The sequence below is a fragment of the Macrobrachium rosenbergii genome, chromosome 22 (assembly GCF_040412425.1).
Source record: "Macrobrachium rosenbergii isolate ZJJX-2024 chromosome 22, ASM4041242v1, whole genome shotgun sequence".
Lineage (NCBI taxonomy): Eukaryota > Metazoa > Arthropoda > Malacostraca > Decapoda > Palaemonidae > Macrobrachium > Macrobrachium rosenbergii.
This window is the reverse complement of record NC_089762.1, coordinates 26,062,971-26,078,390: the sequence shown is the minus strand read 5'-3', so window position 1 is coordinate 26,078,390 and position 15,420 is coordinate 26,062,971. Positions and strand designations below refer to the sequence as shown.

At 39.6% G+C, this 15,420-nt stretch overlaps 1 protein-coding gene across 3 annotated transcripts in view; it reads left to right on the top strand.

Annotated features, from left to right (window-relative positions):
* Positions 1-15,420, top strand: part of LOC136850685 (uncharacterized) — a 576,441-nt gene extending 561,021 nt beyond the window's left edge. For 2 of the 3 annotated variants that reach the window (XM_067124493.1, XM_067124491.1), the window contains 6 exons: positions 9,618-9,841; positions 9,990-10,238; positions 10,747-10,881; positions 11,248-11,376; positions 11,519-12,417; positions 12,622-15,420. In XM_067124493.1, coding sequence (XP_066980594.1) covers positions 9,618-9,841; positions 9,990-10,238; positions 10,747-10,881; positions 11,248-11,376; positions 11,519-12,417; positions 12,622-12,868 — 1,883 coding nt within the window. In that variant the 3' untranslated portion in view covers positions 12,869-15,420. The remainder of the gene's footprint in view (positions 1-9,617; positions 9,842-9,989; positions 10,239-10,746; positions 10,882-11,247; positions 11,377-11,518; positions 12,418-12,621) is intronic. The other variant, XM_067124492.1, reaches the window with a different exon arrangement.

Here is a 15,420-nt window from a genome sequence, read left to right as displayed (position 1 = left end):
ACACACTTGTTTCGTTTTATTCTCTCTCTCTCTCTCTCTCTCTCTCTCTCTCTCTCTCTCTCTCTCTCTCTCTGGCTTTTTATTTTACAAGGATGAGTTGTCCTCATGAATCCTTGTATTCAGTTTGGTAATTTATTTTTAGTTTTCAGGGCAACCAGGTTAAATCCCAGATTTGTTCGTTTTTCACATATTCCAGGTAAATGGTCAGCATTTAGTTTTAAGCCTATATACCTTTAGAAGCTGAAAATGATTCGGTGCAGGGATTATCCATAGAAAGAGTGAAAAAAAAATCTACGGTATTTGCACGTTCGAAGCAAAATACACGATGGAAAACTCTACGGAATTTCCTCTTGCGTTTCAATCGTATATGTATTGTAATCTCCTAAGGGGAAGAAAAGAGGGATTGCATCCTCACGTCTTTACCCCTCATTTACAATTGAAATAAGGTGACCGTATCACGTTTTTGCCCTCTTTATGATAAACGAGAAAGAGAGAGACAGACAGACAGACAGAAAAAGGAAAATCAAAATCATTCCTCGTGTTATCGCCAGGGGTCCTCGATTCTATGAAATCCAAAGTAGGTCATTTAAATATCAAAAAAAGGAATGACTACAGTTGTATGAGAGTGTGTTGCCGGCCAGGGGAGATTTCTTGGCTGCTGCACTTCTGTGGTCAGGAAGAACGCCCTCTGGCACAGGAGGGATGGCAGAACTTGAAGGAAAAACACGAGAGTTGAGGGGAAATAGAGTGGGAATCGCGTATACTTGGAGATGTTCATCTCGGTGAATATATTGCACACGGTTTAGGTCTGTGAAAGCTGATTTTTTTTTATTTCCTGTAAATATATCGCCATCATGTGCTTATTTCTGAGGAATATGTTTGTCTTCAAAAGTCTGGGTTTTGCTGATACTTGCGTTTTTCTTTTCTGAATGTCTGTCAGGAAGTAGGAATTATTACGTTTTATATTGGTCAGTGTAAAACGATATAATGTGATGATAAATATCACAGGGATATTTAGCAAAATTGTCTTTTCGTGAGACTCCAGGAGAGAAGAATCTGAGTAAACACTTGAGAGACTCTACAAGAGAGCTTCTGAGTAAACAATTATGAGACTCTGGAAGGGAAGAATCTGAGTAAACAATTATGAGACTTTAGAAGAGAAGAATCTGAGTGAACAATTATGAGGGTCTACAAGAGAACATTCTGAGTAAACAATTATGAGACTCTAGAAGGGAAGAATCTGAGTAAACAATTATGAGGGTCTGGAAGAGAACAGACGGAGTAAACAGTTATGAGACTCCAGAAGAGAACATTCCGAGTAAACAATTATGAGACTCTAGAAGAGAAGAATCTGAGTAAGCAGTTATGAGGGTCGACAAGAGAACATTGTGAGTAAACAATTATGAGACTCTAGAAGAGAAAAATCTGAGTAAACAATTATGAGGGTTTAGAAGAGAAGAATCTGAGTAAACAGTTATGAGGGTCTACAAGAGAACATTCTGAGTAAACAATTATGAGCCTCTAGAAGAGAAGAATCTGAGTAAACAATTAGGAGACTATAGAAGAGAAGAATCTGAGTAAACAATTATGAGGGTCGGGAAGAGAACATTCGAAGTAAACAGCTATGAGGCACTAGAAGATAAGAATCTGTGTAAACAATTATGAGGCTCTGTAAGAGAACATTAAGAGTAAACAGTTGTGAGGCTCTAGAAGAGAACATAATGAATGAACATTTATGAGGCTCTGAAAGAGAACATTCTTAGTAAACAATTATGAGGCTCTAGAATAGAACATTCTGAGTAAATAATTACAAGGTTCTAGAAGAGAAAATTCTGAGCAAACAATTATGAGATTCTAGAGAACATTCTTAGTAAACAATTATGAAGCTCTAGAAGAAAACATTCTGAGTAAACAATTATGACGCTCTAGAAGAGAACATTCTCAGTAAACAATGATGAGGTTCTAGAAGAGAACATTCTGAGTAAAAAATTCTGAGCGTCTAGAAGAGAACATTCTGAGTAAACAGTTATGAGACTCTAGAAGAGAACATGCTGAGTAAACAGTTATAAGGCTAGAAGAGAACATTCTCAGGGAACAGTTATGGGGTTCTAGAAGAGAAAATTATGAGTAAACAATCATGAGGTTCTAGAAAGAGAACATTCTGAGTAAACAATTATGAGGGTGTAGAAGAGAACATTCTGAGTAAACAGTTATGAGGTTCAAAAAGAGAACATTCTGAATAAACAATTATGAGGTTCTAGAAGAGAACATTATTAGTAAACAATTATGAGACTCTAGAAGAGAACATTCTGAGTAAACAATTATGAGGGTCTGAAAGAGAACATTATGAGTAAACAATTGTGAGGCTCTAAAAGAGAACATTCTTAGTAAACAATTATGAGACTCTAGAAGAGAACATTCTGAGTATACAGTTATGAGGCGCTAGAAGAAAACATTATGAGTAAACAATTATTAGGGTCTGGAAAAGAACATTATGAGTAAACAATTATCCAGTTCTAGAAGAGAACATTCTGAGTAAACAATTATGAGGCTCTAAAAGAGAACATTCTGAGTAAACAATTGTGAGGCACTAGAAGAATACATTCTTAGGAAACAATTATGCGGCTCTAGAAGAGAGCATTCTTAGTAAACAGTTACGAAGCTTTAGAAGACAACATTCTGAGTAAACAATTATTAGGTTCTAGAAGGGAACATTCTGATTAAACGATTATGAAACTAGAAGAAAAGAATCTGTAAACAATTATGAGACTCTAGAAGAGAACATTCTGAGTAAATAATTATGAGGCTCTAGAAGAAAACATTCTGAGTAAACAATTATGAGACTCTAGAAGAGAAGAATCAGAGTAAACAATCATGAGACTCTAGAAGAGAAGAATCAGAGTAAACAGTTGTGAGACTCTAGAAGAGAACATTTAGAGTAAACATTTATGAGGCTCTAGAAGAGAACATTATTAGTAAACAATTATGAGGCTCTAGAAGATAAGAATCTATATAAACAATGATGAGATTCTAGAAGAGAACATTCTGAGTAAATAGTTATGAAACTAGAAGAGGAGAATCTGTGTAAACAATTGTGAGACTCTAGAAGAGAACATTCTGAGTAAACAATTATGAATCTCTAGAAGAGAAGAATCAGAGTAAACAATTACGTTACCCCAGAATGGAAGAATCTGAGTAAACAATTATGAGACTCTAGAATAGGAGAATCTGAGTAAACAATTAGGAGACCCTAGAAGAGAAGAATCTGAGTAAACAATTAGGAGACCTAGAAGAGAAGAATCTGAGTAAACAATTAGGAGAGTCTAGAAGAGAAGAATCAGAGTAAACAATTATGAGAGTCTAGAAGAGAAGAATCAGAGTAAACAATTAGGAGACTCTAGAAGAGAAGAATCAGAGTAAACAATTAGGAGAGTCTAGAAGAGACGTATCAGAGTAAACAATTAGGAGACTCTAGAAGAGAAGAATCAGAGTAAACAATTAGGAGACTCTAGAAGAGAAGAATCAGAGTAAACAATTATGAGAGTCTAGAAGAGAAGAATCAGAGTAAACAATTAGGAGACCCTAGAAGAGAAGAATCTGAGTAAACAATTAGGAGACCCTAGAAGAGAAGAATCTGAGTAAACAATTAGGAGACTCTAGAAGAGAAGAATCAGAGTAAACAATTAGGAGACCCTAGAAGAGAAGAATCTGAGTAAACAATTAGGAGACCTTAGAAGAGAAGAATCTGAGTAAACAATTAGGAGACCCTAGAAGAGAAGAATCTGAGTAAACAATTAGGAGAGTCTAGAAGAGAAGAATCAGAGTAAACAATTATGAGAGTCTAGAAGAGAAGAATCAGAGTAAACAATTAGGAGACTCTAGAGGAGAAGAATCAGAGTAAACAATTAGGAGACTCTAGAGGAGAAGAATCAGAGTAAACAATTAGGAGACTCTAGAGGAGAAGAATCAGAGTAAACAACTAGGAGAGTCTAGAAGAGACGTATCAGAGTAAACAATTAGGAGACTAGAAGAAAAGAATCAGAGTAAACAACTAGGAGAGTCTAGAAGAGACGTATCAGAGTAAACAATTAGGAGACTCTAGAATAGAAGAATCAGAGTAAACAATTAGGAGACTCTAGAATAAAAGAATCTGAGTAAACAATTAGGAGACTCTAGAAGAGAAGAATCAGAGTAAACAATTATGAGACTCTAGAAGAGAAGAATCAGAGTAAACAATTAGGAGACTCTAGAAGAGAAGAATCAGAGTAAACAATTAGGAGAGTCTAGAAGAGACGTAGTAAACAATTAGGATTCTCTAGAAGAGAAGAATCAGAGTAAACAAAAAGCAGAATATAAGAACAGAGAATGAAAATTTCGGGAAGTGTGAATCTTGAAGGTAAGACCGCCCGAGTTTGGGGAGGTGGTCCTTGAGGGGGTGGTTCAAAAGAGATAGGAGGGGAAAGTGAGGAAGAGGGGAACCGAGGTGAGGGAGGGGTGGGAAGACTGCATACAAATTGGATGATTTTAGACCGTATGATGACGCTACGATGATCTTCCTGGAAGATTGGGAGGAAGAGGGAGAGCGGAAGAAGGAAAAAAAGTGGATTTTTCTTTTGAAGTGTACGTTTACGCTTGCCGAAACGAGAGAGAGAGAGAGAGAGAGAGAGAGAGAGAGAGAGAGAGAGAGAGAGAGAGAGAGAGAGAGAGAGAGCGGCAACGGAAAATATAGTTTAATTGTACGTGGTGTATGTATATATATATATATATATATATATATATATATATATATATATATATATATATATATATATATATATATATACACACTGTATATATGTGTGTGTATGTACATATATATATATACAAACATATATGTATATATTTTTATTCGAAATCTAATTTCCATTTTCTGCGCGTTGTAATTTGCCTTGTAGCCAAATCTTTGATTTCCCTATCGGGTCGCGTTTCGAGGTCACATTTTAATTATTTTGCTAACTCTACTTTCAGAAGGAATTCCTACCTACCTCCGTTTTTTGCTCCACACTTTCTTTGACATGCTTTGTCGATCATGCAGTGTCATCGTTTGCGCATTGCAAAAAGAAAAGACCGTTTTAAGATGTGTGTTTTTGTTGTGGCTGCCTCCGAGCTCCATTGAGTTCGCTTTCTTCTTTTTCCTTCCCTTTCTTCTTCTTTGGGATCATTAAGTCATTTTACAGTTCCACTTTTTACTTTATGTTCCACCTTCGAGTTCTTTCACTCGGGGAAAAAATGGACATGTTAGTTTTCACTCAATTCAGACGTCCGGGTGAGATTTCTTTTTAAATCTCAATTTTTTTTTTTTTTTTTTTTTTTTTGTCTGGACCTAACGGAACAGTAGACAGATCATATATTTATTGTGAACGTATAATCACCTTACCGCGGCTAAACAGCATCCAGGATCGTAAAAACGTCCAACCGCAACCTCCAACCCCAAAGAGTCGAAGAGTTTGTGGCTTAAGGGAGGCGTAGAAGGATTTTTATATCGCCACATCTCATCGAGCCTCATTCCTATAGAGTCATTCCTTCCGAAGGCCCTGTGTCATTCCGCGGACTATTTCTGACCCATCCTTCCCGCGGGCGATAACGCCAAATTGAAATCTTGACCTGCAATAACCTGGTGGGGGCCTCGCTCCGGATAAGGCCAGATGAGGTCATCACTGGGCCACCGATAACGTCCGCGGGGTAAGACGGTGCCGCGTCCCGACGGCATCGGGAGGTCGGCGGCGCCGTTGCGAAGCCGCGGGACTTTCGACCTTTTCAGCAGCCGATGGTCACTGATGTATAGTGCCGTGTTCTTCGCCCGTTGGGTCTGAGGTGTCGAGGCCAATGTCAGGATGAGATACTGTGGTTATAATATTTGACCTTCCTCTCTCCCTCACCCACTCCCTGCCTCCTCCTCTCTCCCCTCCCCCCCACCTCCCCCAGCACGCCTTCTCCCACCCTATATGTTTTCCCCTCTTCCCTCCTCCTTTTGCCCATTATATATCAAGTCTCTCTCTCTCTCTCTCTCTCTCTCTCTCTCTCTCTCTCTCTCTCTCTCTCTCTCTCTCTCTCTCATATGACCCGAACTTTACTTGTACATAATGCGTAATTTCATAGATTGAAGAAGACAGGGGTTTATAAGGACCATGCAAATAGCATTGGCACATATTAGAACGAGAAACCCCTTTTCTTTTATAAGATATTTAAGCGGGTTGCCTTTGCAGCTCCTCTTCTCCAGTCATAAAATTCCATAGCTTGTCATTACTTCCATTGCCATTCAGTTATCTCACTGATGTTATTCGTTATTCATGAAACCTCTTCGCGCATTTTATTACAAGTGTTTTGTATTTTTGTACTGGTGCCATTTTAAGCCGTGTTCCATTCGCATTACGAATTGTAATTCTTTGTTGCAAGAAACCCATTGTTTCTTTTCAACACTTCTTTTAGTGTTCAGTAGCACTTTTCAGGACATTAGTAATTGTTAAAGCCAGTTCACATTATCTGGAAATCTTTGTAAAGACTAATTGTAAACAAAGAAAACGCTGTTAATGTGGCTTAATGTGACTTGATTGATCGATGACATTAAAGAAGCAAGTAAAAGAATACCGTGTATTATGTAGTATTCTTCAGACTATTTACTATCTTGTTCGTATCGTGTAGCGTAGATAAGTAGCAATTTTTCTTGTGTTTTTATATAGATACAGTTTTGTAGTTTGGGCTTCGAAAGCCCATTGGAACAAGAAAAACTGTCAATCTTAGAGCTCACTTCCCAGCTACGTGAGAAGTTACCGCATTTCGAATAGCGTGCATGAACTATATGAATGTATGAGTATCTTTCGTTATCCGCAAATAATAGACAGGCGCACACATAAAAAGTGCTGCCATTTGTGTAGTATCTAATAGCTCTGATACGTAAACAAAACCGTCGTATTTGTAACGACATTGCCTCTGGGTAACTTCGTTAGCCGTAAGCCGCAGGTTATGAAAATATTCAAAATACTAAAAAATAGCTGTTGAATTGGGGTCATCAGGAGAACTTTATTATGAATTCATTGAAGTACCTAACACGCCATTAGTCCTGGCACCTGGCTCTACGATAATTACAAAGGGATATGGTCCCTTCCGTACTATGAAGAGCTTTGTAATAAACGCTGTCAAAATTCAAGGCGAGAAACCTGAGGTTAGATTTCAGAAGGATGAAGGTTGCCTGATTTATGATTTTTTTTATTGAAAGCTCTTTTTGCAGCGTTTACTATACATACGGGTGTAGTTTTATTTTTCGAAAGGGATTGCTTTTTTACCGAAGCATTTTGAGTTTCTGGCATAATATATTTGCGTATACTATAGGCGACTCTTTTCACATCATTCAGAATTCGAATATTTAAACATTCAGAATTATTCGAAATTTAAATTAAACTAGTCGCTTCCTTTTTAACCTTAATTAAGATATTTTCGTGAGTGATGTAACTTTAGAAAATTTAAGGAATCTACGCCGTTGCTGATGAAACCTGTAATTTTAAATATTTAACAGGTTTTTTTTATATAAACCAATCCGCTGGGGACAGACAACGCATGACAGTTCTCAGAAGTCTGTGAATTAGGTAGAAATTTTCAGTAAACTAAGTCCTTTTTTTTTTTCCTCTTTTCTCAACGGTTGCCCAAAGAAAAGTCCAAAAGGGAAAGTTGACAGCTGCCTCACTCCATTCCCCGAGTACACACACCTTCCCTAATCCCTGTAACAACTCCCCCCCACCCTTCTCCCCAACACCCCCAACCCACCCTTACGCATGGTTGACTGCAGACAATCAGGCAAGCGGGTCTCATTAGCGTTATTCGTGAAAGGTCGAGTCGTGTCGCAAATCAACTCGATCACAACGGCCTAAGGTTTATCTGCATTATTAGATGCATTATTAGGATCTGTTTCCCAATTCTTTTTGGGATGGGGAGGGCGAAGTATTACACGTAGAGTAGAGTGAGTTAATTTTGAAGCTTTCCCTCTCTCTCTCTCTCTCTCTCTCTCTCTCTCTCTCTCTCTCTCTCTCTCTCTCTCTCTCTCTAATGGCTAGCAGAATAGAACATAGAATTTAGGCCAAGCGCTGGGACCCACGAGGTCATTCAGCCCTGAAGGGGATATTGACAGTAAGAAATTTTTGAAAAAAGGTGAAACAGTTGTTAGAGAGGGTGGAAAGTCAGATGGAAGAAAGATAATATGAACGGAAATGCAGTAAAAGGGGTGAAAGAGGTTGCGGCTAGGGGTCGAAGGGACACTGCAAAGTCCCTTAAATAATGTCTACAGTGCGCCACGTGAGGAGCATTCACGGCGCTACTTCCCTACGAGGAAGGCAATGGTTAATGCTAATTTTCTTCTTCTTTTAACGTGTTTTTTCCCCATTTGCAAGGGGTAAGCACGATGCCTTCTTTTGAAGGACTTTGATTTGGCTTTGGGGTAGACTTTGTAGTCTCGAGACATTAATTATCATAATAGTACGGTTGTTAGAGTGTTTACTATTGCTTCCGTTTATTATTCCTATTACTATTATTATTGGCAACTGAATTTCGAAAGCATTTTTGTACAAAAACCATTTCATTTATTCTGACAAACGTTCACACTCGAAGTCAATGGTGTGCATTGTTCCCCCTGTTCATTTTTTCATCGGTGACCTATTGGCAGCGGTGACATTTAAAACCCCATCACAAAGGAAGTGAGGTAAATGAGAATTATAGGAGTGGAGGTCCCTGAGGTCCCTGGACGCAAAAAGAAGGGGGTGTTACCTGAGATGCATGTGCTGATACATCTGTACTTTCCCCTTGCACTTGACTTTTCGACTGAAGTTAATTTTGTTACGGACGAAGCATAAAAAATAGATCGAGCTCGTTTTCCCCAAAGTTTATTTCGTTGATTGGTTTTGCTGTTTTTCGGGTGAATAGCTGGTGATTAATTTTTGCGGTTTTTATGAACTGCCTTCGCGGGGTAGTTATTAAATAATTCACGGTACACCTCTCGATCCATCATGACGATGTCATGGGTCCAATTCAGTTCGAGACAACTTTCATTCCTTTTCTCTAATAAATAAAGTTGCTTTAGGGGAAAAACGGTGATGACTCGAGTATTCGTTAGGTCGGTAATGTAGGAAAATGTATATGAAAATGAAACTTTTTAACATTTCGGCCAATCGAACAGAAGTCTTTTTTTAGCTTAACCTTTACGTGCAATCTAACTTAGACCTTTTCACGCCCTGTTCTGCGACCGGTGAAATTGTCATTAGTTTGTTTCAATTTTGCACAAGTTTCATTCATTTTGGGAACAGATGGTAGTTTACCAAATGATGTGGAAAGCTATATGAATTTGATTAGAAATAATCTTATTATTATTATTATTATTATTATTATTATTATTATTATTATTATTATTATTATTATTATTATTATTATTATTATTATTTGACGTAGACTTTACTCAACCAATTTGCTAAATTTTGTAAAATATGGGTAATTCTGGTTGTATTTTCTTCATGTTTATTAGCTGAATAAGGGAAAACAATGTCCTCTCGTAACTTAATGTCTTAAGTCTCCTGATGTTTCTGTTTTGTGAACAGAGGGCAGCAGCGTCAACGGATGCGAGCGCGAGGATGTGGTCAGCGACTGTGGAAGCGAAGGCATCCACAACCATACGCTGGATGACTCCATGGATGGCACTCCACCCACGTCTTCTGATATCCCCATCACTCGACCACGCACGCCCACGCCCGTAGCATTGCAGTCCCATGCCCAGATGCCCTTACCTCCCACGGCTAGACACTTCCACCCTGTCATAAATCTCGTAAGTCTCCCTCTCTCTCTAATACTTGGGATTCACGGAAAATATTATGCTATATTTATAGTAATGATTAAAATTGTGGTTATTATTATAATAATGATTTCTGTCGTCGTTTTCCTGCAAGCAAGCACATTTCTGTTTCCCTTCCCAGGCGCGGGATCTTACCAGCCGCTCTAGTAACGGAGGCGGAGGGCGGTCGCCCAGGTCACCTTCTCCTTCGTCGCCGCCCATGTTACCGCCGAACACGTCGGCCGCTCTACCTTCTCCCTCACCCACGCCCGCTTCCATCGCCCACACGCCCATCAGCAGCGCCTCGTCTCCCACTTCAGCGCCAGCGGCGGCTCATTCAGTGCAAGCTGCCCTGGCCGCCATTCAAGCGGGCTCGCTCTCCCTCAACCAGGTACAGACGACCTCAGTTCACCTTCAGATTGGCTTCAGAGAGGCTCTGTTTTGATGAATGGTTACTTGGCTCGGTGCTTTCGTTCTAAAGTAATCTTTGCCCACGACATTGAACCTCCTCTGGAATATTAATAGAAACTCTTAGATGTATTGCATTTGTCAAAATATTTTTTGAAATTTGAGATTATTTAGCATAATAGAAAAAAGTAAAAAACTAGTTTAAATATATATAATTGCAGATCTTACTCATTTCACTGATGAACCCTAGGGTAAAAATCTTCGTTGCCTTTGTATATCGACAAAAATTATTTATGGTACCTGCAAGGTGGAGTAATCTTAATTTTATAAAATTATGCTAATCTTAATATAGTTACGGCAGTGAATCAGTTGATCTTCGCAAGACCAAATTTTTTTTTAAGCTTTTGAACCAGACACCAAAAGTTGTTTACACTAAGTCTTATATTTTATTTCTACATTTTTCTTATTTTCTGAAATCAACTTCGTTGCAGCTCATGGCGTTAGGCGCACAAGGTCCCGGACTGCTGATGCAGAACCAGCTGGCGGCGGCTGCTGCAGCGGCTAACCAGCTGCCTGTGTCGTCACCTCTACCCAGCTTGGGATCTCTTAACCCGCAAGAACTACAGGTTAGTTTCGTATTATCATTTTGTAATTTTTATTTTCCTTATATTGAATTAATTCATTGTTTAAAACTTTATAAATAGTTTTAGCTTTTATGCTCGAAAAAACAGATGTTTGTGCCCATCTGAACATTACATTTTTCTTCAATCTTTTTTTTTTTTTTAATATAATTCATGTATTTTTTTTCCTCGGTGTTCCGATAGTAAGATTTCAAGTTAATTCTTTAACTTTGATTACAGTCATCCTGAAAAACTGTACAATAGAGACATGTTCCGAAATGTAAATGCATTTATTTTGAATTTGCTATCGAGACCCACTTTTGATTTAGATGTGTAAGAATGCCATCATGGTACTTTTTTTGTCAATTGCAGGCTTTGCAACAGACGTTGTCCCAACAGCAGCAGCATATACAGCAACAGTTGCAACAGTTCATGTTGTTCTCTCAGTCCGGGGCTGCTTCCCAGTTGCCTCCTCAGGCCCAGCTCTTCCTTCAAAGTCAAGTAAGACAGAAGACTTTTCAGTGATATGTTCATTTTTCTTGAGAAATGTTGGTTCAATCTGAATTTATCCATGAATTCATCATAACTAGATTCTGTTGAGTGTTCGTTATTGTTATTTACTTGTTCTTTCCACTCTTTGCAGCAGTTACAGTACCTGCAGAACCTCTTGCAGCAAGGTCTCCTCGCATCCCCAGCTCTGGCTGGCATGCAGGGCCTGCAGCCTCCTGTTTCACAGGCGCCAACTCAGACTCCCCAGGTGCGGAATGTTCAGCACGCAGTGGCACAGGCTGCTCAGCAACTCCAGCAACTTCAGAAAGCCCAGCAACAGCATCAACAGCAGCAGCAACAGCAACAGCAGACAGTAAGAGAAATGAGGGAAATGAGAGACATGCGGGACCTAAGAGATATTAGAGATATCAGGGACGTAAGGGATTTGAGAGATATACGTGAGCCTCCATTGCGGCCTCCTCCACTAGAGCCACCTCATATCTCTAGCTCTCCCTTAGCACCTCACCTACCATTGCACGGCCATCTTGCCCGGCCCCCCATGGTACCTCGGTCCCCACCACCGCCACCCCGCCACTGGGAACCTCCCCCGGAGGAACCAACAGATTTGGAAGAACTTGAGCAGTTCGCTAAAACCTTCAAGCAGAGACGTATAAAACTGGGTTTTACTCAGGGGGATGTAGGACTTGCAATGGGCAAATTATATGGGAATGATTTCTCTCAGACTACCATTAGTCGATTCGAGGCCCTCAACCTCTCTTTCAAGAATATGTGCAAACTGAAACCTTTACTGCAAAAGTGGTTAGAAGATGCAGACAAAACAGTCAGTGATCCAACAACACTCAGTAGTCCTCTTACTTCACCTGATAACGTTGGCCGTCGTAGGAAGAAACGCACTTCCATTGAAACCAGTGTGCGTGTGGCCCTGGAACGGGCATTTCTTCAGAATCCCAAGCCAACCTCTGAAGAAATCTCTTTACTTGCAGACCAACTGTCAATGGAAAAAGAAGTTGTTAGGGTCTGGTTCTGTAATAGGTAAGTATGGAATTTTTTTGTTAGTCGTGTTTTATTTTATGTTTTAAACTCAAAAGTTAATAGAGATCTTGTTTTTTGCCTTAAATTGTTTATTTAGTGATTCAAGTGTTTCATTTTATGTATTTTGTATATTTAACACCTACAGTGTGTTAAATAATATTTTAAGTGTTTGTTTTAGTTCATGACTTTTTTAATAAGCAACAGCCTTGCTTTCAGACGCCAAAAGGAAAAGCGAATAAATCCTCCTACAAGCGGAATGATCAGCCCACCTCTGACTTTAAGTACGACCAATGTGTTTTCTGGGCCTCCTATTTCATCTGCTCTCACTCTGACAAGTCTAGGAGCACCTCCTCTGTCTCCAGGAGGACCACTTCCTTCACCATTATCATTAGTGACACACAATTATCCTCCTGCTTCGCCCCCTGAATCTGCATCTACAAAATCTGAGTAGCTATCTGCCTGGGCTCACTGCCTAGGGATGCTGGGAGATGAATTATGGCCTGCATTGCAGGCATATCCTAGCACTGGCCCCTCACCAGTCTCTGTCCGCCCCTTTCGTGCAATGACTGACCCTTTCAAAGGCAGTGACTGGTGGCATTATGGGGCACCTAGCAGTTGAAGCAAAGGCCCATTAACATTAACAGTTTTCCTAATTATAGTATGAGGTCAGTGACATAAGGTTGCTGCCTAAATCTCTTATGTCCCCGGTTGGGATACTGTGTCAGTGTTGTTAGTGTTTTTGTTTGATGTGTGGATGGTAGCCTGGCTACCATAGACTCGCCTGGGTCTAAAAACCACACAATGCAATGGCTACAAAAGCAACAGGCATGATGAACATATCAGTGTGGTGAGGAGGTGGACATAGAGGACCAGAATGCACCCACATCTGAGTGAAAAAGAAAGTTAACAAGTGCAGTTGTTTATATGATATATATATGTATTGATAAATATAAATGGTGCTTCTTTGACATTGAACATGACAAACATTTAAGTGCCGACAGGTGGTAGATATAGTTAATATTCAGTGTACAACAGTACTGACTGTTTAACAAGACCGAGTTGCCTCAACTGCAGAAAATCTCGAAAGCCTGCCACCATGCTTGCTAACCTCACTCACACCAAGGATTATGGCTTATATACTTATATTCTAGAATTTGCCAAAGTTGGAAATTTAGTGGGGGAAAATGCAACATGTGGAACTGACTTTAATAAGCACCCAGCTGTCATGGCAAACAGGAAACTTGGCAATAGTTTGTAAGAGGAAATGGGGGAACATTGGGAAAGTGTTTTTATGTGTAGTGAGTAGATAGATGACTGACTTCTGTATTATCACTGAAACTGTCTATGTGGCTTACTTTATCTATGAGTACTAGTGTGTTATTATAGTGACGTCTACTTAAATGATCTTGCCTGATAAGAAATTAAAAGTTCCTGCAAATAAAATGAAGTAAGTAATTTTTAAGATACTGGTACCTCAACCAAACAATGGTATTGGGATGGTTGGATGATGTAGAGCTGGACATATCCAAGGTGCATTTTTACTGTTGTAGCATAGGTTTGCGTGGTCCCTCACTTTGTTCGACTGCTCCCTTGAGTGTTCTTTACTCCAAAGTTGTGATTGTGGTAGCTGGGGATCTTGTTTCTGCAGGGTTCACCATGTTAGAGTTATAAGGGGCTTGAGTATATCATCACTGACCCTTTTAAAGACACCGTTTAAGAGTTACGTGACAAGGGCACTTTTGCCAATTTCTTTCTCCTTTTCCAGTGGTCTGTGTCGGCCCATAGCTGGAATGACAGAACAAGAAAGAATGTTCCTCACCTTTTAAATCAGTAGAGGAAGACCTCCATCAGTTCTTACCTCTTTTGATATGGTTGTCCTTTCAAAAATGAGTTGAGAAAAATCTTGCTGTATTCGCAACTTTCTTGCCACACAAATTTCACTACTAATTTGGTTGACCCCACTTCATGAACTGAGTGTTAAGTTTCATATTAGTCCAACTGTCTTCCAGGGGAAGAATTGATTATGTTATCAGGTGATTTTTTGGAGGACTGTGAGCCCTTCATTGGCCTAAAATAGCCAGGTTATCTCTAAACGGTGCACTTGTAAGTGATAAAAGATTATTTTGTGTGACTTCCGTGTTGCTCTAGAGTAAGAAGTTGCTTAAAAAGCAAATGAGATTTATTCATCGACAGATCTATTCTTGGCTGCGCTCTAGCTGCCATTTCTGGTTTTGTCATGAAAGTGGGTAGTTCCTATTTCTTCCTTAAAGAATGAAAAATTAGTTCACATTGCAGGAATATATTATATCAGTCTGGGCCTGGGTCAATGGGCGATTATGCCATGATAATGTTTACAACTATCAAATGGCATTTAAGGGTTTCAGGAAAATTCACCAGCTACCGGTATTATCCAGTGGCGTTTTAATCTGAATTATGCCGATAAAGCTATGGGGCATAGGAGCAAGTACAGTGGCCACTGAAATTGGTTACAGAGTCCTTCCAGTCCTTTATGAAAGATGTAAGCATTATTCGAGCTTCTTTCCCCAAGAATCCTGTTCTGGTACTGTATTCCACATGGAAAAGTCTTCACAAAAGTTTTATACCCCAGATCCTTTCCCAGATCCTGCCATTCCCTCCACTGACATCATCGTCATTATCATCGTGTTTTGCCATTCAAAGGCAACACCAATCCCATATCAAGGATGCCCCATCCTGGCGTACTCCTATGCCTCCTCCTTGTGCACAGGTAGTGTGCGTGCAGGTGTGGGAAATAGACCTCCAAGATCCTTGAAGGTCGTTTCTCTTGTTGGTTGCTGCAAAGGTCTCGGTGGGTTTCAGGCCCATTTAAACTATAGTAGCATTTTGCTGTAGCTTTGCCAATACTGTATTTTCCCCTCTCATGTTCCCTTAGTGTCACCAAACATTCAGCCCCAGTCTTTGTCAGTGTTGGTTGTTTAAACAGTTAGAAGAACTGTATATTTTCCAGTCAAAGCATACCTAAAA